Raw genomic sequence first — 19,611 nt, forward strand, 5'->3', positions numbered from 1 at the left:
CGCGGCTCGCTTCTTCCATCCCCCACACCCCTCCCCGTGCTCTCTCCCCCCACGCATTCTCCCCTCCCTCGTTCCCTATCTCGCCCGCCCCCCTCTTTCCTCCCTCCGTCCGTCACTATCTCCTTTCTCCTTCGTCTCCTCCTTCCCCCCCCTCCTCCCCTCGTCTTTCACTCCACCGCTCCCTCCCTCCCTCCCTCTCTCCCTAGGCGCTTCCTCAAGGCGTTCGCGCTGATGGGGGAGACGCAGGAGAGGGAGCGCATCCTGGCGCATTTCTCTCGGCGCTACCACGCGTGCCACCCAACCACGGTGCCATCCGAGGGTACGCGACCTCCCCCCCTCCACGGCCGGGCAGCCACGATGTTAGCGAGCACCTATTACTCATTCAGTGACGCCGCAACTTTCCCCCCCCCCCTCCCCTCTGAAAAAATAAAACACTCCCAAGCAGCTGTTATCCTGTAGCGACATCCCTGGGCTGTGCATTCCTGTCGGAAGCTTTATTTAGCAGAAATAAAGTCACTGAACCTTATCGTTCAGATTGCTCCTGTTGGGTTCTGGTGACGTCACTGCAGTGCTGTATTAAAACGTGCGTCTGCATGAAAAGTACGCACGTTAGTGTGAAGGAAAAGCACCAACGCATTCGTCAATAACACTGTGGCTTTAAAAATAACCATATATATACCAGAGCAATGTGCCTTCTGCATAACATATGTCCAATGAAGAAGGATCCTTGCCCGAAACGTCGCCTATTATATGTTCCTGTTAAGGCCACACACAGTTTTAGCTATGGGAGATTTTTTGCCCGTACCAAAATGATGAAAACATAATCTACAACCATCACAAGGCATCACCAAGTCAATATAAACTACACATGCTTGTGGTGAGACATGCAAACAAACATACTTTGATAAAAATGTACACATTGTCTTTGGAACTGATTGGCTTACACCAGAGAGAGCCTCCTTAATGGGCTTGTCTCACCACCAGTATTAGAGCAGAGGACACCAAAAGGCGAACATCACAAAGGCAATGCAAACATCAACATCCTTAACACCTCCTGTATTGTTATTGATGAACGTCTTGAGTTGTTGTTGTTGACAGTGCTTGTGCACCACTGCCAACGCAGCAGCAGCATCACCACCGAGTTGTTTGTTACCATTCGGGTCGTGCTGCCGCCGTTTTGGAGTCTGGTCGGATTTCTTCATCGCGCGAAAACAAATTGGCGGTGGCTTGGGAAGAACGTCATCTAGCAGTGGATTAACCATGGCTAATGATGAACTTGCTGTCTCGACAGACGGTGTACACACGCTCACGTGTGCCCTCATGCTGCTCAACACGGACCTGCACGGACGAGTACGTATGCAGGTGTACACACACACACATAGTGGGTATGTGGCCAGAACCACGCCCGGACGCCTTTGGCATCCCGAGTGGCGATGTTTACACATCGTACCAGGTACTCTTGTGAGGCTGAGTCGACCTTGGGGAGGCCCAAAACTGGTTCAGATTTTAGCCACTGTTGTTGATTCTAGATTTGAAGTTTGTTGGTCGTGAGCGGGGATCGAACTCGGGTCACCGGGTTTGTAGCACAGTGCCCGAACCACTTCGTCACGTGTGTAGATGAAGGTGTATGTACAAACACCCCAACACGTGTACAACACATGCACAGGTGTGTGCACAACACACGTACACACACCTGTGCATATTCTCATACGTTGAAAACATTCATACACACGTTTGCATGGAAACGTGCGGACACACTTGTATACATACGCATGCAGACACATACACATACACGCACATGCAGACACCAACAATTGCACACATGTGAACTCACACACACCTACATGATAATTTCTTCGCTTGGACACACGCACACCTCCACGTCTTATGTGTGCCGTGAGTGGGGCTGATGTCTCCTCGCACTAACCATGTCTCTCTGTCTCACCTCTCTCACCTTTCCTCACCGCACCCGCGCCCGTTACTCCCTCACCCAGGCGGTGAGTGACCTCCCTCCTTCCCCCTCGTGACCTGTACACATTGCTTAGGGCAATCCAAAGCCATCAGTAAGCTCAGGTCTGTGGTTATGATCAAGGTCGGGTCTGTGGTTAGAATCAGGGTCAGGTATGTAGAAAGGATATGCATGATATTTTTGGTTATAGATCAGAGTCAGATGTGTGGTTTTGGTAAGGGTTAGGTCTGTGGTCAGGGTCATGGCTAGATGTATGTTTAACATCAAGGTTGAGTTTGTGGGTCGGCTCAGGGTTAGGTTCTAGGTTTGTTGTCAGGGTTAGTTAGGTGGTATTGTTTCTGGAAAGGCACTCAGGACCAGCTATGTTATGGGAATACGGAGAGTAAGGGGTAGGATCGTGGTGAGATTGCATGACGAGGCTCAGGACTTAGGTCTCTGTGTGATTTTTCAGTTGCAGTGCGCGACCCAACAGCATTATATTATCATTCTGAACGTCGGTGCCGTAGCCGCAAGCAGCACTGAACTTAATAAATTAACCGTATCCAATTAATTATGAGCGTTAATTATGAACGATTCTCGTTGAGGGATGCGGTGAGTGAGCCGTACTCTCTAGCAAGAGGACGCCGAGAGGCTAGGACTATGTATATCCCTAACCACTGTAACCAATCAGACACTAGCCCTAGCTCTATTACTAATCACTCTAGCCAATCAGACACTAGCACTAGCTCTATCACTAACCACTCTAGCCAATCAGACACTAGCCCTACCTCTATCACTAACCACTCTAGCCAAACATATGCTAGCCATAGCTTTCTTTTGATCCACTCTAGCTAATTAGATGCTAGCCCTCGCTCTACCCCTAACCATTCTAGCCAATTAGACACTAGCCCTAGCTCTACCACTAACCACTCTAGCCACACTCTTTGGTTATTTTGGTAAAGTCACGTAGGTATATTTATTTTATACCTACGTGACTTTACCGAATGAACCAAAGAGTATGGATTCCTGCAGTCACGAAAGCTTCAAATCAAGATTGAACCACTCTAGCCAATCAGACATTAGCCCTCGCTCTACCACTAACCACTTTAGCCAATCAGACACTAGCCCTAGTTCTACCACTAACCACTCTAGGCAATCAGACGCTAGCCATAGCTCTAACACTAACCACTCTAGCCAACCAGACACTAGCTCTACCACTAACCACTGTAGACAATCAGACACTAGCCATAGCTCTATCAGTAACCACTCTAGCCAATTAGACACAAGCCCTAGCTCTATCACTAACCACTGTAGCCAATCAGACACTAGTCCTAGCTCTATCACTAACCACTGTAGGCCATCAGACGCTCGATATCCTGACCAAATTATCCAACCAGATGCTACCAGTATCCACAGTTAATCATACCCTCAGCATAACCACACTAGCCTATAAGACCAATAGCCCCATTTGTACCGCTAATCCTATTACTAAGCTTAGCCCCACATCCTGGCGCTTTTCCCGGAATCCATCAGCACCACCCTGTCTCCCTGCCCTTCTTCATTCGCTTCTCGCTCTTACAATTATAGTGTTGCTGTGTGGTGTGGAATAATCTACAATCGCTTGCTTACCCGACTGCTAGTGAACTCGAGAAGGCATTTAGTCTACTCTTCCACGTGCATCGGACGTCTTGGACGAGTGTAAAAATGCTGCTCTAAAAACACCACTGCAGCCAATCGGAAATGATACTGGGTCTCACGGGGGAGGGGGTGGTGGGGACGTGGGGAAGGACGCGGTAATGAGAATGTGAAATTAATGGGCGCGGCATAATCACGTGTGGAAACAATGGGACGCATACTGCAGGGTTAGAGATTGGGTTTTAGGGATAGAGATTGGCTGCAGAACTGTTCAGGGCAGCACTGTTTTGCACTACAGCGAACCTGGCGTTCATTTACACACACAGCACCTCCCGCACATCTCATTATCACGGTTAGCTACGTACGGTGCCAAAGAAGTTCAACATACATACATGCAGCACTATTCAGTCTCACGGACAGCTCCATCCAGCATCACGGACAGCACCATAGAATACATTTTAGAACCACATCTCCATTCACTACCATGGGTATTTCCTTTCAGTTCCACGAACAGCTCCACTCTGTACCATGCAGAAAGTCCCACTGAGTACCATGGACAGCTCCACTCTTTACCACAGTTATCACGATACGGTATTTTAGTATTAAGAACCACGTACATCTCCATTCACTGCAATTGGCATCTCAATTCAGTACCACGGACATATCCATTCGATTCCATGAAGATGGCTCCAATTAGTACCCCGGACAGCTGCATTCAATATCCCACACAGCTCCATTCAATACCAAGGGCATCCAGACAGCTCCATTCAATTTTCAGGACAGCATCATTCGTTAACATGAACAGCTCCGTTCAGCACCATGGACAATTCTCGTTAGTTCCAGCCAATGGTTACGGGCAGTTCAATTGAGTGCCGTGGACAGCCCCAATCGGTATCAGTCAGTATCCACAGACAGCTCTGTTCAGTACTACGGACAGCTCCATTCAGTACCACGGACAACTCGGTTCATTATCACGAACATCGCCATTCAGTACCACGGACAGCACCATTCTTGACCACGAACACCGATTAACACGAATAAACCTGGGGAATGAAGATGAACTTATTCATTTATTACAATTCTGCGTGTACGACTATATTATCTCCAAATCCTTTGTGTTTACATTCTAAATAATATTGGCGCACTATACGATAGGTTTTTAACAACTCTCTGGATTCTCAAGTCACTCAAATAAAGGATTCTGTAAATATATAACACTGTCCTATAGATTGACGTAATTCCACATCAATTCGCACTGCTATAGATTATCTGAATTCACACCATGAATCACAAGCCATATATTCCAATTACTTGCACCAGCAAAGCTTCTACAAGCACAGAAGACAAATCGATCATATGTAGACAGTCAATAATTGGCAAAAAAATATCGTCATATATAGAGGACTGTAGAGCTTGGGCAATTTTTGGTAGCCGCCGGCTCGAAGCACAGCTTCTGCCTTCCAGCCTTGTCAGTGCTACATCAACGATTGTGAGATGCAATTTGCATGAATGACGACGCGATACATAAAACTATATGGAGTAATACATTTTGAGAATTGAGTTGCTTACGAAAAGTACAGAATTGTAGTGGCGTGAGTCATTCACTACGCAAGGCATTAATCTGATTGCTGTGTGGAGTCGATACAGCCAGTCACATGAATATGAACACAATGTAAGTTAGGTTTACCGATCAATAACACTTTATATAATACATGACGTTTCAGGAAATGGTCCTTCTTCATGGCACATACATGATGATGAAGATTAATTGCCCAAAGCGTCAGTTATTAGATGCGTTTTCATTTTAGGGCCACAGGGTGATATTAATGAAGATGTTGAACTTTGTTGCTGTTGTTTGTCCTTGTGCACCACTTCGAACGCAGCAGTAGCGGCATCACTAACATGCTGTTGTTCACATTAGTCGTCTAAATGCGATCGCGTCTCGACGTGCGCCGTAAATAGCGGGACATGCACGTCAGCTGGCACTGGCCCGAAGCCTCCATCGCTCTCCCGAAGTGCTCCGTAGCAGGCCTCAATGTGAGCCGGGCGTGGTGGCACAGCCAACGGTCCAGAGCTTTGGAGGCAATGGTTGGTGGTTCGTAACCAGATCGGTGAATCTTCCCAAACTCGCCGGGATCAGAGTTGGTCAGGAGATGGTAGTACAGCGGAGTGGGTTGTACACCCGACCGCGCGAATCTCTGAGTGTTATCACCGTCGCCGTCCAGCAGAGCCCTCGTGACAAGGTTCCTCGGCGAGGCTCTCTTCGAAAAATAAACGACTTTATTATTTTGATTTAAAGCTTTCGTGACTGCAGTGATTCATATTCTTAGTTCTTTCGGTAAAGTCACGTTGAAGGGAAACAATAAAATAATAAAATATATAAAACAATAAAATTCTCACGACGTTTCGACTGCAACACAAGCAGTCATCATCAGGTGTGAAAACCAACGGCAAGAACATTTGAAAGAAGTGGCGGTTTGTATTTTTTTGCGTTAGCACCACGGATAGCGATTTGACAGTTTGTTTAGATGGACACCATCGCAATCATTGAAGACTTGGTTCATCAAGGACTAAACACTGAGGTACCCCCCCTGGTGAGACACTGCTTAACCAATACATACTTCACTTGGAATGGAACTTTCTACAAACAAACTGAGTGCACCCCAATGGGCTCCCCCCTATCTCCGGTTATAGCCAACATTTTCATGGAGAAATTTGAGTGACGCCATCCAGACTGCCACTCTGCGCCCAACCTTATGGAAGAGGTATGTGGATGGCACTTTTGTCATCTGGCCACATGGCCGGCCTGCTCTAGACCAATTCTTCGACCACATCAATTCCATACACCCAGCCATCAGATTTACCATGGAAGTCGAAAAAGATGGCAAGCTACCTTTTTTAGAAGTCCTAATAAAAAGAGACCTGATGGTTCAATGAGCCACTCTGTCTACAGAAAAGCTACCCATACGGATGCTTATCTGAAACGGGATTCCCACCACCATCCATCACAGAAGAATTCTCTCATCAAGACTCTGCACCATGGAGCCCAATACATATCCGACCAGGAACACATAGGCAGTGAACTCAAGCACGTACACCAAGCTCTTAAGGCTAATGGTTACTCCGACTATACAATCCGCAAAGCTATCACTCAAACCATGAAGAAGGACCCTCTTGAGGAGCCTTTCAAAACTATCACTTTACCCTACATTGCGGGGATCACAAAAAAGATCTCCAAAATCTTGAATAAACACAAGATCCATGTCACATGACATTGACTTCTCCAAGACAGAGGTTCTTTGCAAGCCATCTGGCTACCATGAGATATTCGTTCATGAGGCTATCCACATATACAAACACAGAGACAATTTCAACCGAGAAGATGGATTCTGGCTTAGCAATCATTGGAAGGATTTGATAAACCATTTCGGGTCTTAATTGATTATTCACGCTTACGGTGGCTTTCAGATAGCATACATTAATTTTTCGTCTCCCCCCTCTTTTCCGAACACAGATGGACTCGTCCATCTAAACAAACTGTCAAATCGCTATCCATTGTGCTAACGTTTAAAATAAATAAATACAAACCGCCACTTCTTTCACATGTTCTTGCCGTTGGTTTTCACACCTGATGATGACTGCTTGTGTTGCAGTCGAAACGTCGTGAGAATTGTATTGTTTTATATCTTTTATTATTTTATTGTTTCCCTTCAACGTGACTTTACCGAAAGAACCAAGAATATGACTTTATCATTATGACAGTTATAGTCGTGATCTCAGCACGCATTGCAGAATCTTGCCTTATAGTGAACTCCGTTCCCCATACATCACCACTCATCTGTGACAGAAAAAAAATCATTTCACAGTTACACTCCATTCAGAACTATTAATTTCAATTAACCGTGTGGAACACGTTCCGTTTAGCAGCCAATTAAAATAATTAAAGGACACGTCGTGCACATTATCGTCAGCACGGTCATTATCACATGTGGTCCGTTGATCTGCAAGAGTATTGATGAATGGGACGGACGTCTATAATTGGGGAATCGATGTCTCCGATTGGTTAATCGTTGGCCACTGTTGTGCTCGTGATTGGCGCGCAGAATATCGGGAAACGTATGACCTGCCAAGAGTTCATCGGGAACCTGGAGGGACTGGACAGCGGGCAGGATTTTCCCCGGGACCTACTCAAGGTAATTGTGAACAACGATGACAGAGTACTTACATCCGAGGGGCGGTGGTGGTGGCTATGCACGTGGCTGTCTGGAATCCAGCCGCTGTGGAGGCAGCAGCGACGGTTGGTGGATCGAAAACAGGTGTAATACTTAACACGAATATCCCTTCATTAATACACTGCTGGATGATTTATTTTCACGCGGTGTTTATGTTGGGGGTTGTTTCACTATACTTCACCATGCTGGTCATTGCAAAGAGGTAAATATGGAAGGGGGGGGGGGCAGGAACCCGTTTAGATGTCTCTTTCCAGTGACGTTATCACAGTGTGCAAACAACTGTCCCACCACTCCCCCACGCATACGAGGCAGTGACACTGAAAGGTCCGCACGGATGAGTTCACGAGGCCACCTGATGATACTGCCACCTCATGGCCACTGCACAAGCCAACGCGTTTCAGAGTTTCACAAATCGGTGCGTGATCAGTCAAACCGTGACCTCCACAGCGTTGGATACACGCGTGTGTGTGTACAGCACAATCAGGTGACTGTAATATGAGTGGTGAGAGTGTCAGATAGCCTTAATGGGTACTCCCTAACAGCACTTGTCCCACCAGCCTATGTAGGCTACGTGGTGGGAGTATTTGTCTTTTGTTTATTATGAGAAGGGGAGGGCGTCTGTTTGTCTCTCGCTCCCCTCCCAGCCCGAGTGCACACCAGTCCCTGCTGCTGTTGCTGCACGAGCGAGGGGCTGCTCCCTCCACGCACTCCCGGACACGCGTTCACACTCGCTGTTACACACCCGCTGTTACACACCCGCTGCTACACACCCGCTGTTACACACCCGCTGTTACACACCCGCTGTTACACACTCGCTGTTACACACTCACGCTCTAAGGCGGTGAAGTAACCACAGCAGGAGGTCACCGGAGAAACCCAGGTGTCATGGGTTGACTGACTGAGAATACTGGCAGATGCACCACCTGCATCTATCCGCTCGGTGCGCAGATACACCAACTCTCTGACACGCGCGCACACGCGCGCACACGCGCACACGCTCGCTCTCATGCACACTGCTGCACTCACGCACACACACTCACCCGCTTACTTAAGCACACACTCATTCAAATACAAAGATCCCCTTCATAGCCTCAGGAGACATTTAGGGCAAGTGCTGTTAGCGAGAACCTATAAAGACCGGCACGGTACACGAGGGGGTGGAGTGGCCAGTACCACGCCCGGCCGCCTTTGTCTCCCTAGTGACGATGTTTACACATCGCACCAGGTACTCATTTGAGGCTGAGTCGACCTAGCGGAGGCACAGGACCGTTTTAGATATTCGCCACTGTTGTTGGTCGTGAGCGGGCATCGAGCTCGGGTTGCGCAGTGTGCTAAGCACTGCGCCACCGCTCTCCAGCGCACACTCCGAGTGGGGCCCGCTGTAGGAGCGTGAGGCTGTTGCCATGACGACGACGACGCGAGTGTGCATCGAGGGAGAGCGAGGAGCAAGCGGAGAGAGCGAGGAGCAAGCGGAGAGAGCGAGGAGCAAGCGGAGAGAGCGAGGAGCAAGCGGAGAGAGCGAGGAGCAAGCGGAGAGAGCGAGGAGCAAGCGGAGAGAGCGACTCGGGAGGGATTGGACGGCGCATACACCGAGGAAGAGGGAAGGAAGAGAGAGGGGCTACAGAGACAGAGAGAGTGGTGGTGTGAATTCTGTTTATGAAAGTGGTGGTAGAGGGGTGGGGGGGGACTGCAGCTGCTGCGTTGAGGGGGCTGAGCTGGGCAGGGAGAGGGATCCGATGAGCGGGAGACGGGAAGAGCCGAGAATAGAGAGCGGAGCTGGGAGTGGAGAAGCATCATCGCCGCACCTTGTCGCCCAGACTCGTCTCATCGACTCTCCAGAGGTGTCGTAGAGAGGGGAGGGGAGAGAGGAGAGAGCGGAGGGGAGAGGAAAGGGGAGAGGGGGGAGGGTAAAGGGTTGGAGCAGAGATCCGAAACTCCCCTTGCTCCCCACCCCCTCCCTGTGAATCTGCGCTTTCATTTTAGATTCGCGCTCCGTCCGCCGGACTCGCTCGCCGTGACCGCCAATCGCTCTCGGCAACAGGCGCAGCGGTGCAGCGAGTAGCGCGGTTTGTGCGTGTAACGTGGTGCTGTGGGGATGGCAGTAACGCTCCAGTAACGTGCTGGTCACGTGCGGTGACGGGTTAGCAACACGTGGTCGTATGTCGCGGCTGATGTTATTGTTGTTAGTTCTATGATTTTCTGTGTCGACGTAAACGGTGTGGGCTCAGTGGGGAGCCCGCAGTGAGGTTGATTCGTGCACTCAGGGGGGTCCGGGAACGCTCAACGAGGGGGGCGGGGGGCGGAGGGGTGGGGGGTGGGAGATAAGAAGGCGGCGGGAGAGGGTTTGCTGTTTGTTGTTTCATTCATCCAGTCATTCAGTTACTCGGTCATTCATTCACTCAATCATTTTTCCGAGTTTGTAATCGAAAATTGCTTTGTCCGTTTCTCTACACGCTCCAAGTAAGTTTAATTATTATTAATGCATTGTTACTCTTTCCGTTATTGATTAATTTAATCTGTAATTCATCTCTTCATTAATTCCATCAGTCAGTAACTCAGCCCATATCATTTCCAGGCAGCCGTTCGTCAACTCAGTCATTGTTAACCTAATCTTCGTTCCTTAATTCATTCGTAGATTGAAATAAACACACTTGGTGATGTACATCCAACAACGACAATTCCAACTCGTTCGTCTCGTTGCTTCATTCAGCGATTGCGTTCGGTTATCCAGCAACTGTCAATGCATGCGCTGGGTGCTGCCTATCAGAGCACAGTCGTCCATAGTCTAAGATCATTGCTCTCGCAAGCAGAGCTCGGGTGACTACTGCTGCTGCTCTCGGTGCAAGCACACACAGCTCGTTTCATCTGCTCACAACACGTGGACGGTGGCGCCGCTTTGGGTCTCGGCATAGCGTCGTCTCTCACCACATTCTCGTTGATTCATTCCGTCGCTCGTTCAGTCGGTTATTTATTTGTGGATTCGTTCACTCGGCCATTCGGTCTGCTGCTCGCTCGCTCGCTCGGTGACGCATTCCGCTCAGGCCGCGTATTCGTTGTTGAGAGGCGGTCGCGTTAAGACGCTTCGTGAATCCAAATTGCGATTTAATTTATGTATTTGATTCGTTAACGAATTCGCTCGTTGCTTGAGACATTAATGATTCTGTTCGGTCATTCTTACATGTACGTACTCGTTCGTTCAGTCATTCACTGGTACATGTGTTGTTGAGGTGAGCTCTTATAGACGCTTGATAATAATAAATGAGAACTCTCGTTGCAGTGCAATTAATTATCTCGGATATGCATCCATTAATTGATGTACTAATACGTTGAGCCATTCAATAATTCATTTATTTTGTTCGTTCCCGAATACACTCGCTCGGCATTTGATTCACTCATTCATTCTTGAGAAGCGCGGCGGGGGGTGTCGCACGTCACCGCGTTCTACATTCGCGTTGTGATTCTCCCGTACTCGCTCATTCATTCACTCAGCCGTGAGCTCAGCCATTCACAGGGAGCCGCCCTGTGTGTGGGGGGGGGGGGGGGGGCTGTAGGGGCGGCGGGGAGCCGCAGCCTTGGGGCAGTGGTTAGGGCTGAGGGGTCCCTGCCTGCCATGCGCGTGGTGGCTATCCGCTGTCACTTGTTAGTGCTGATGGTTACTGATCGGTGTTGATATTGCTGCTTATGGACCGTAAAGGGTTTTCTTCTGCGTCCCTAGCGTCGTGTCGAGGTTGGTGGCTGAGCCAGAGGATGGCTCCAGGAGGAGTTGCCTCGTGGTGAATTATCTTGAATTCTGACGGCGGCGACTGATCAAAGCTGAGATTGGGCGTAGCTATGTGGTCCATGGCGTGAGAGCGCTCACCGCAGTCGTACTGCCAGGGATACTCGGAATCGTCAATTGGTGTAGGAGGCGACAGCCAGATCCACCGCGCGATCTTCTGATGTGGTTCAGTAGAGAGCTCGTTAGTTAGGGCTGATGATCTTCATCTTCGCGAGGCTGATATTGATGTTGAGCAACATCTATAATTTTACTTCGAGGTGGTTAATGAGCCAGATGATTGCGTCAGGAGTAGCGGAGTGGTGGTGAATCGCTGTGGTGATGATGTCTCCTATTGATTCGTATTTCTGAATCTGTTCTGGGGTTTTAATTTCCCATCTGTGCATTATCATCGTCGTCGTCACCAGGTATCCGCATCATCTGCTGCTGGCGTGGTTTGTCCAATGGATGCAGTTTAGGGGTTGTGGTCCCATAAGCATCGCGGAAGGTCAACGCCAGAGAGATATTCTTTGCCGGATCGTTCACGCGGCAGGGATGATCAGAGATGGTAGTGGTTGCCTAATCAGCGTTGTCGGTGCTGGTTAAGGCTGCTTAGGATTGTTTGTTCTGGTTAATTATTGCTGGTGATCCAGGTGTGACAGTGATTGGTGTTGTGGGTCTCCCCAAGGCTGATCGCCTCCAGTGGCCTCCCCCTGCCGAGCCTGCCACGCCTCTGAATGCGCTTTCCAAGTTGAATGGTTGCGCCATGTTAATGTAATAAAGAGCGAATGAATGAAATATTGCGGGTTACCAGAGCAGCCAGCGCTAGTCAGCGCTAGTTAGCGCTGGTTAGAGCTGGTTAGAGCTAGTCAGTGCTAGTTAGAGCTGGTTAGTGGTAGTTAGAGCTAGTTAGAGCTGGTTAGAACTAGTTAGAGCTGGTTAGAGCTAGTTAGAGATAGTTAGAGCTGGTGATCTAGACCGGTGAGCACTGCTGTCTGCACCTCCACCCCGCCGCGCCCCTGGGTTCCCGCGTCGCCTCGACTCGTGACGACGAGTCCGACGATGATCGGAGTGAACAGCGCCAACTCGTGCGTGGGCCTCTCCCGCTTGCACCCCCCGCTCGACCTGGGGGGCCGCTCGGGGTTCGGCGGCTTAGGGGGCACGGGGGGCTCGGGGGGCCTTGTGGCAGTCGCCGAGTTTCGCTCGGCACGCTCGGTGGGGCCCCCCTCGCACCAGCAGCAGAATCCTCGGCCTCCCCGCAGGGCTCCGGCGGTATCTCCCACGAGGCGACGTGGGGCGCCCACTGCGAGAGGGGGCAAAGCCGATCCCGAGTCGGAGAGGAAGGTGGGATGATGGTGAAGTTGTTGATGATATTGTTGTTCTTCTTGGTTCTTTCGGTAAAGTCACGTAGAATGAGAATAAAACAATAAAACTAAATAAGACAATAAAATTCTCACAACGTTTCGGCCACAACACAGGTAGCCTTCTTCATTCTACGTGACTTTACCGAAAGAACCAAGAAGATGAATCCTTGCAGTCATGAAAGCTTTAAATCGAAGGATATTGTTGTTGTTGTTGATGTTGACGATGTTGATAGTGGAGTGATGATGCTGTTGCTGTGGTGGAGGTGATGATGCTGTTGATGATGGTGCTGGTTGTAGTGGGGTCAATGGTGGTGGTGATTATGGCGGTGAAAATTATGTTGACGATGTTGATGATGAGAGAATTTTAATCACGTGATACCCCCCCCCCCCCCCAACAACACCTGCTCCTGGAGACTCGGTTCATCGTCACGATTTGTGATCATCGTGATTCGATCTGGAATCGGATTCTTTTGGATTAAGCGCTTTATTGTTGTTTGTTGTTTGTGTGGGTGGCAGGCACTGTACAACTCTATCAAGAACGAGAAGCTTGAATGGGCCATGTGAGTGATGTCATCTGTTGTTATTATTTAATTTCATATAATTATTGCATTTGTTGTCATTGGCCGTATGCGTTATTGCCACTGTAAACATTTAAATGCTTTTACGTAGTGGAGGTGATGGGACTGGAGTTCGGTAAAACACATTGCGTGTTCAGTGAAAGGCATTCATCATCAGCAACAGCATCTAGCATAATCAGCAGATGCAGAAGCTTCATTACAGCTATTGCCGAATCATCATCGTTATATGAATAATGTTAATCAGCATCATTATTATCATCATAACTACCACCATTATCTTAACCAGTAACACCACCATAACCATTCCAATCAAACCATCATTGACTTCACCAACATAATTTATGTCATCATCATCATCATCACCATCTACAGTGAGGGAAAAAAAAAGTATTTGATCCCCTGCTGATTTTGTACGTTTGCCCACTGACAAAGAAATGATCAGTTTATAATTTTAATGGTAGGTTTATTTGAACAGTGAGAGACGGAATAACAACAAAATCCAAAAAAACGCATGTCAAAAATGTTATAAATTGATTTGCATTTTAATGAGGGAAATAAGTATTTGACCCCATTCTCAATCAAAAAGATTTCTCGCTCCCAGGTGTCTTTTATACAGGTAACGAGCTGAGATTAGGAGCACACTCTTAAAGGGAGTGCTCCTAATCTCAGCTTGTTACCTGTATAAAAAAACACCTGTCCACAGAAGCAATCAATCAATCAGATTCCAAACTCTTCACCATGGCCAAGACCAAAGAGCTCTCCAAGGATGTGAGGGACAAGATTGTAGACCTACACAAGGCTAGAATGGGCCACAAGACCATTGCCAAGCAGCTTGGTGAGAAGGTGACAACAGTTGGTGCGATTATTCGCAAATGAAAGAAACACAAAAGAACTGTCAATCTCCCTCGGCCTGGGACTCCATGCAAGATCTCACCTCGTGGAGTTGCAATGATCATGACAACGGTGAGGAATCAGCCCAGAACTACACGGGAGGATCTTGTCAATGATCTCAAGGAAGCTGGGACCATAGTGACCAATAAAACAATTGGTAACACACTACGCCGTGAAGGACTGAAATCCTGCAGCGCACGCAAGGTCCCCCTGCTCAAGAAAGCACATATACATGCCTGTCTGAAGTTTGCCAATAAACATCTGAATGCTTCAGAGGACAACTGGGTGAAAGTGTTGTGGTCAGATGAGACCAAAATGGAGCTCTTTGGCATCAACTCAACTCGCCATGTTTGGAGGAGGAATGCTGCCTATGAACACAAGAACACCATCCCCACCGTCAAACATGGAGGTGAAAATATTATGCTTTGGGGGTGTTTTTCTGCTAAGGAGATAGGACAACTTCACCGCATCAAAGGGACGATGTACCGTCAAATCTTGGGTGAGAACCTCCTTCCCTCAGCCACGGCATTGAAAATGGGTCGTGGATGGGTATTCCAGTATGACAATGACCCAAAACACACGGCCAAGGCAACAAAGGAGTGGCTCAAGAAGAAGCACATTAAGGTCCTGGAGTGGCCTAGCCAGTCTCCAGACCTTAATCCCATAGAAAATATGTGGAGGGAGCTGAAGGTTGAGTTGCCAAACGTCAGCCTCGAAACCTTAATGACTTGGAGAAGATCTGCAAAGAGGAGTGGGACAAAATCCCTCCTGAGATGTGTGCAAACCTGGTGGCCAACTACAAGAAACGTCTGACCTCTGTGATTGCCAACAAGGGTTTTGCCACCAAGTACTAAGTCATGTTTTGCAGAGGGGTCAAATACTTATTTCCCTCATTAAAATGCAAATCATTTAATAACATTTTTGACATGCGTTTTTCTGGATTTTTTTGTTGTTATTCTGTCTCTCACCGTTCAAATAAACCTACCATTAAAATTATAGACTGATCATTTCTTTGTCAGTGGGCAAACGTACAAAATTAGCAGGGGATCAAATACTTTTTTCCCTCACTGTACATTACAATAATCAAAACCGCCACCATCCTTACCACCAAAATAATTTATATCCCCATTATCACCCTCATAATCACCATAACTACCTCTACCACGATCATCACAATCATCATCATGCTCCTCATCACGTGTTTCACCCCCCGGTAGTGACGATGAGGAGCTGCGCCGTTCGCTCTCGGAGTTGGTGGAGGACCACGGGGATCGCCCCGGGGGCGGCCGGGACGGCTCGGGGGGCCGCCTGGGATTGGGGGGCTCCGGCGGGAGCCGCCCCACGCCCGGCCGCCTGAGCAGCAGCGGCAGCAACCCCTTCCTGGACCTGGTGCCGGACCCCGGCGCCGCCACACACAAGCAGGGCCTGTTGGTGCGCAAGACCCACGCCGACATCGACGGCCGGCGCAGTGAGTGTGGTCGTGGGTGGGTGGGCTGGTATGTGGGTGGGTGGGCGGGCGGGTGGGTACGTGGCTGAGTGTGTGGGTGGCTGGGTGTGTGGGTGTGCGGGCAGTTGGAAGGGTGTGTGGGCGGGTGGATAGATGCTTGAATGAGTGGGTACATAAGTAGATAAGTGGCTATATGGGTGGGTGGATAGGCAGGTTGGTCAGTTACTGGCTGTGTGAGTCACTGCTGTGTCCCCTATCTCCATTACCGACACCTTCAGCTCCCAAAGGTCGTCGCGGCTGGAAGGCATTCACAGCTGCGCTGCGGGGAATGGTGCTTTACCTGCACAAGGTGAGTGTGAGTGGGGGGTGGTGGAGGAGTGGTGTGGGGGGCCGCGGAGCGGCCCGGTAAAATGTTGTAACAGCTCCTTGGCGGCCACCACCGCCAGCAGCGTAGCACGCCGTTGCTTCCTTCCCTCTGCGAGGGTCCCGCAGATGTTGCACATTTGACGATCGACCTCTCGAGCTGTCGCTCGCTCCATGCAAACAACGGCAGCTGGCCGCAGCGCTCGGTTACAAAACGCACGGAAGAGCAGACAGCGGTGGCGGTGGCAGAATGGGTGGGGGGGGACTCGAGTCTAGGCAGGTGTGGCCCCTCACCCTCCACCAGGTAACTGCCCCCCAGGCCCCCTGCCCACATCCCCATTAACCCCCCAGCACGCCGTCTCCCCGAAAAGCTTCTTGCTTGCAAAGAGCTGCAGGCAAAGTGCAGCGAGGCCACCGTCACAGGGCCCGCCGTGCTCACTGAACACCCCGCACCCCGTGTGTGCGGACGGAGTGCCCGGAGTAGCCGGAGAACACCACCCACGCCTCGCAGCCTGGCAGGATGGGAAGTTTCGCGAATCTTCGCGTGATCCGGCGACCCCTTTGCTTCGAAAGTTCCGGAACGCGGGCGCGTGCCACCGCAGTGCCGGATTTGTCAGTGCGGCTGTGGCGGTTGTGGTGGCGCTGCAGGGGGACAAGGGCCCCGTGGGTCCCCTGACGGACGAGGAGCTGCGCAACGCGGTGAGCATCCACCACGGCGCCGCCTCCATGGCGCGCGACTACGGCAAGCGGCCCCACGTGCTGCGCCTCGTGACGGCCGACTGGAGGGTGCTGCTCCTGCAGGCACCGTGAGGAAGCCCTCTCCCCCTGCGCCACACCCCTTCTTCCTCCCCTTGCCCCCCCTCCACCCTCCTCCACCCTCCCCCCTCCACCCTTCCCCCTATCTCTCTTCCCTCCTCCTCTACCATTATCATAATCTTCATAACCACCGACTTCCTCCTCCTACATCATCAACATCATGAGGATGATCACCAACATCCTCCTCCTTACTTTGTGCACCACGCACGGCTACAACCACAATCACTACAACCGACAACCGCGATGCCAGCGGTGGCATCCAGCAGCGCAACAACTACAACTGATATCACAACCACCACCTCCAGCAGAACTACAGCCCCACCACTTCCACACCCACCACCATCGCCACTTCGACTACCAACACCAACACCACAAATTGAGTTCTCCCCTCCCTCCCAGGAGCCACGAGGAGATGGAATCGTGGATTTTCCGGATCAATGTGGTGGCTGCGGAGTTCTCTTCGCCTCCGTTCCCGGCGGCCACGGCTTCCACCAAACGCTTCAGCCGCCCTCTTCTGCCGTCCATGGCCACCAAGCTGCCTCCCGTGAGACAACGCAAAACCTACACCCCTACCGCCATAACCCCAACACCCCGAACGCGACAACCCCACCACTCCAAACACACCTCGTCCATGAACCAGAGCAGATATTGGTACCACCTGAGGTAGCAACACTTTAGCTATACTGATTCATTGATACAGCTAATAACGGTGACGTATTTGATAACCCGACTAATAGTCGAAAAAATTAATTGGAATTGCTGGGGTCACTCCACCTCGGGTGGTACCGACAAAGTGAAATGTCTGGTCTGGTCTCGTGGGCCAAATCCCAGCCCAATGGGGTTCAGGTGGGTGGGGCTAAACGTGGCCGAGGAAGTATGGCCAAACATCCCCCGCCCTACCATGACCGATACGGCATGAGGCCCTCATGCAGCAGTGGATCGACCGTGGGCTGTAAATATGTAAGCCCAGCGGTTGCCATGGTGACCTACATCAAACCCATCACAATCTCTCACCCTGCGCTCTCTCTGTACTATACAAATTAACACCCGGGGGGGGGGGCGGTGTGGTCCTGGAGGTTGTGTTAATTGCTCCCCGGTGAGCCATTATTGGCTATGGAGCTCAGAATTCGCGTTCTGGTTACACACAGAGCTCTTTGGCTTTGAGTGAGAGAAAACCGGAGGGGCTCGCGACACAAACAAGGGGATGGCCTTCTCTAAAGGTCTGCCTAGAGATGAGTCCGCGAACCCACTTGCTGTACTACCATCTCCTGGCCACCAGGTCATAGCCGGGCGATGGTGGAGGCCGCGAGGGTTGGTGTATCGCGCACCAATGTGGCGGACTAATGTATTCACTGTCTACTGCATGGGATAGAGTGTTGCCCCCTCGCACGAGTGGGTTTTCTCCAGGTGCTCCGGTTTCTTCCCACGTGTAGAAACACTCATCACTAATTGGCTGACAGAACACTGACGTCAGGGTCCAAATTTGCCCAAATTCGAAAACGGCCCCCGTAGGTCACTCAGTTGGGATGATGCGGAGCGGCCATCACCGCCCCCCTCTCCTGCCTACGGGCAGCCGAAAGCCCCTGTGCACGTCAGGTACCGAGTCGCCTCGTGCTGCACAGGGACAGCTGCCACTGGGGGTGCGCCCTTTCAAACGCGTTGAGATGCGATGATGTGCAGCGATGTGAGACGCCCCCGGTGTAATGGGGGAGGATTAGCTCGATGGAACATACAACCACTCCATTCTCGTCACCAGTCCGTGCTCGCCGGCTTCATCCGGTTTCTATTGGCGACGGAGTCACACTGCACGGGGGGGGGGGGGGAAGTGACTTGGTGCGCGGACGAGTGATGGGGATGGTGAGCGTGAGTGTTTAGCACGAGACGTGGAGCGATGTAGGACTTTAGCCTGACCCTGCCCTCGTAGGGAAATCAATCACCCGGCAGACCGTAATATTTAATGGGCCTGGAAGTGAAGATTTTGCCTTTGAGATCATGCCAAGCACAAGCCAACAATGGTTGTATCGTTAACTTACACAGGCAGGACGATATTCGCGCTAAATGTCAGCTTTATTTTTCAAATATCTATTAGAGCTGAAATCCGCTGAAGCGGCGATGCTTACGCAAAATAAACTCACGCAGACGATCCGCCGCCTCCTTCACATAGCCGCCCTTCCACAAAGTAAAACAGTATTTTGTTTACACAACCCGTCAGCCGCACGGCCTTCTGGGAGTGCTTCACGTCAGCAGCATCGATGCAAGACAAGCAGCACTCTGGACCGGTGTTGACACCCAGAGTTTTCTCATCAGCAGAGTCGAGCTTGCTGGAATCAATGCTGGTGAACTTGCCAGGTGTTGCAGGCTTACACAGTAGGAGGATGGGGGGGGGGAGTTATTTTATATTTGACTCCGAAGCGTTGTGGTTTAACGATGTCCTCGTGCGAGAGAGGCTGGGGTGGCTGTGGGGGTGGTAGAGGGCTGTGGATGGAGACGGCTGTACGGGGTGGGGGGGAGTGTGAGTGTGGGGGGGGGGACAGTAAGGATAATGGGATGAGTATGTGATGGTGCTGATGATGATGGAGGTGG

At 50.5% G+C, this 19,611-nt stretch overlaps 1 protein-coding gene across 5 annotated transcripts in view; it reads left to right on the forward strand.

Annotated features, from left to right (window-relative positions):
* The window catches only part of LOC116940367 (uncharacterized), a 51,015-nt gene that overhangs the window by 21,648 nt on the left and 9,756 nt on the right, over nt 1-19,611 (forward strand). For all 5 annotated transcript variants that reach the window (XM_076065763.1, XM_076065762.1, XM_076065765.1 and 2 more), the window contains 8 exons: nt 207-319; nt 1,292-1,350; nt 7,687-7,776; nt 13,450-13,493; nt 15,620-15,870; nt 16,128-16,198; nt 16,861-17,018; nt 17,428-17,572. In XM_076065763.1, coding sequence (XP_075921878.1) covers nt 207-319; nt 1,292-1,350; nt 7,687-7,776; nt 13,450-13,493; nt 15,620-15,870; nt 16,128-16,198; nt 16,861-17,018; nt 17,428-17,572 — 931 coding nt within the window. The remainder of the gene's footprint in view (nt 1-206; nt 320-1,291; nt 1,351-7,686; nt 7,777-13,449; nt 13,494-15,619; nt 15,871-16,127; nt 16,199-16,860; nt 17,019-17,427; nt 17,573-19,611) is intronic.

The sequence above is a fragment of the Petromyzon marinus genome, chromosome 8 (assembly GCF_048934315.1).
Source record: "Petromyzon marinus isolate PM22_M1 ecotype Great Lakes invasive population chromosome 8, UKy_Petmar_22M1.pri1.0, whole genome shotgun sequence".
NCBI classification, from domain to species: Eukaryota; Metazoa; Chordata; class Hyperoartia; order Petromyzontiformes; family Petromyzontidae; genus Petromyzon; species Petromyzon marinus.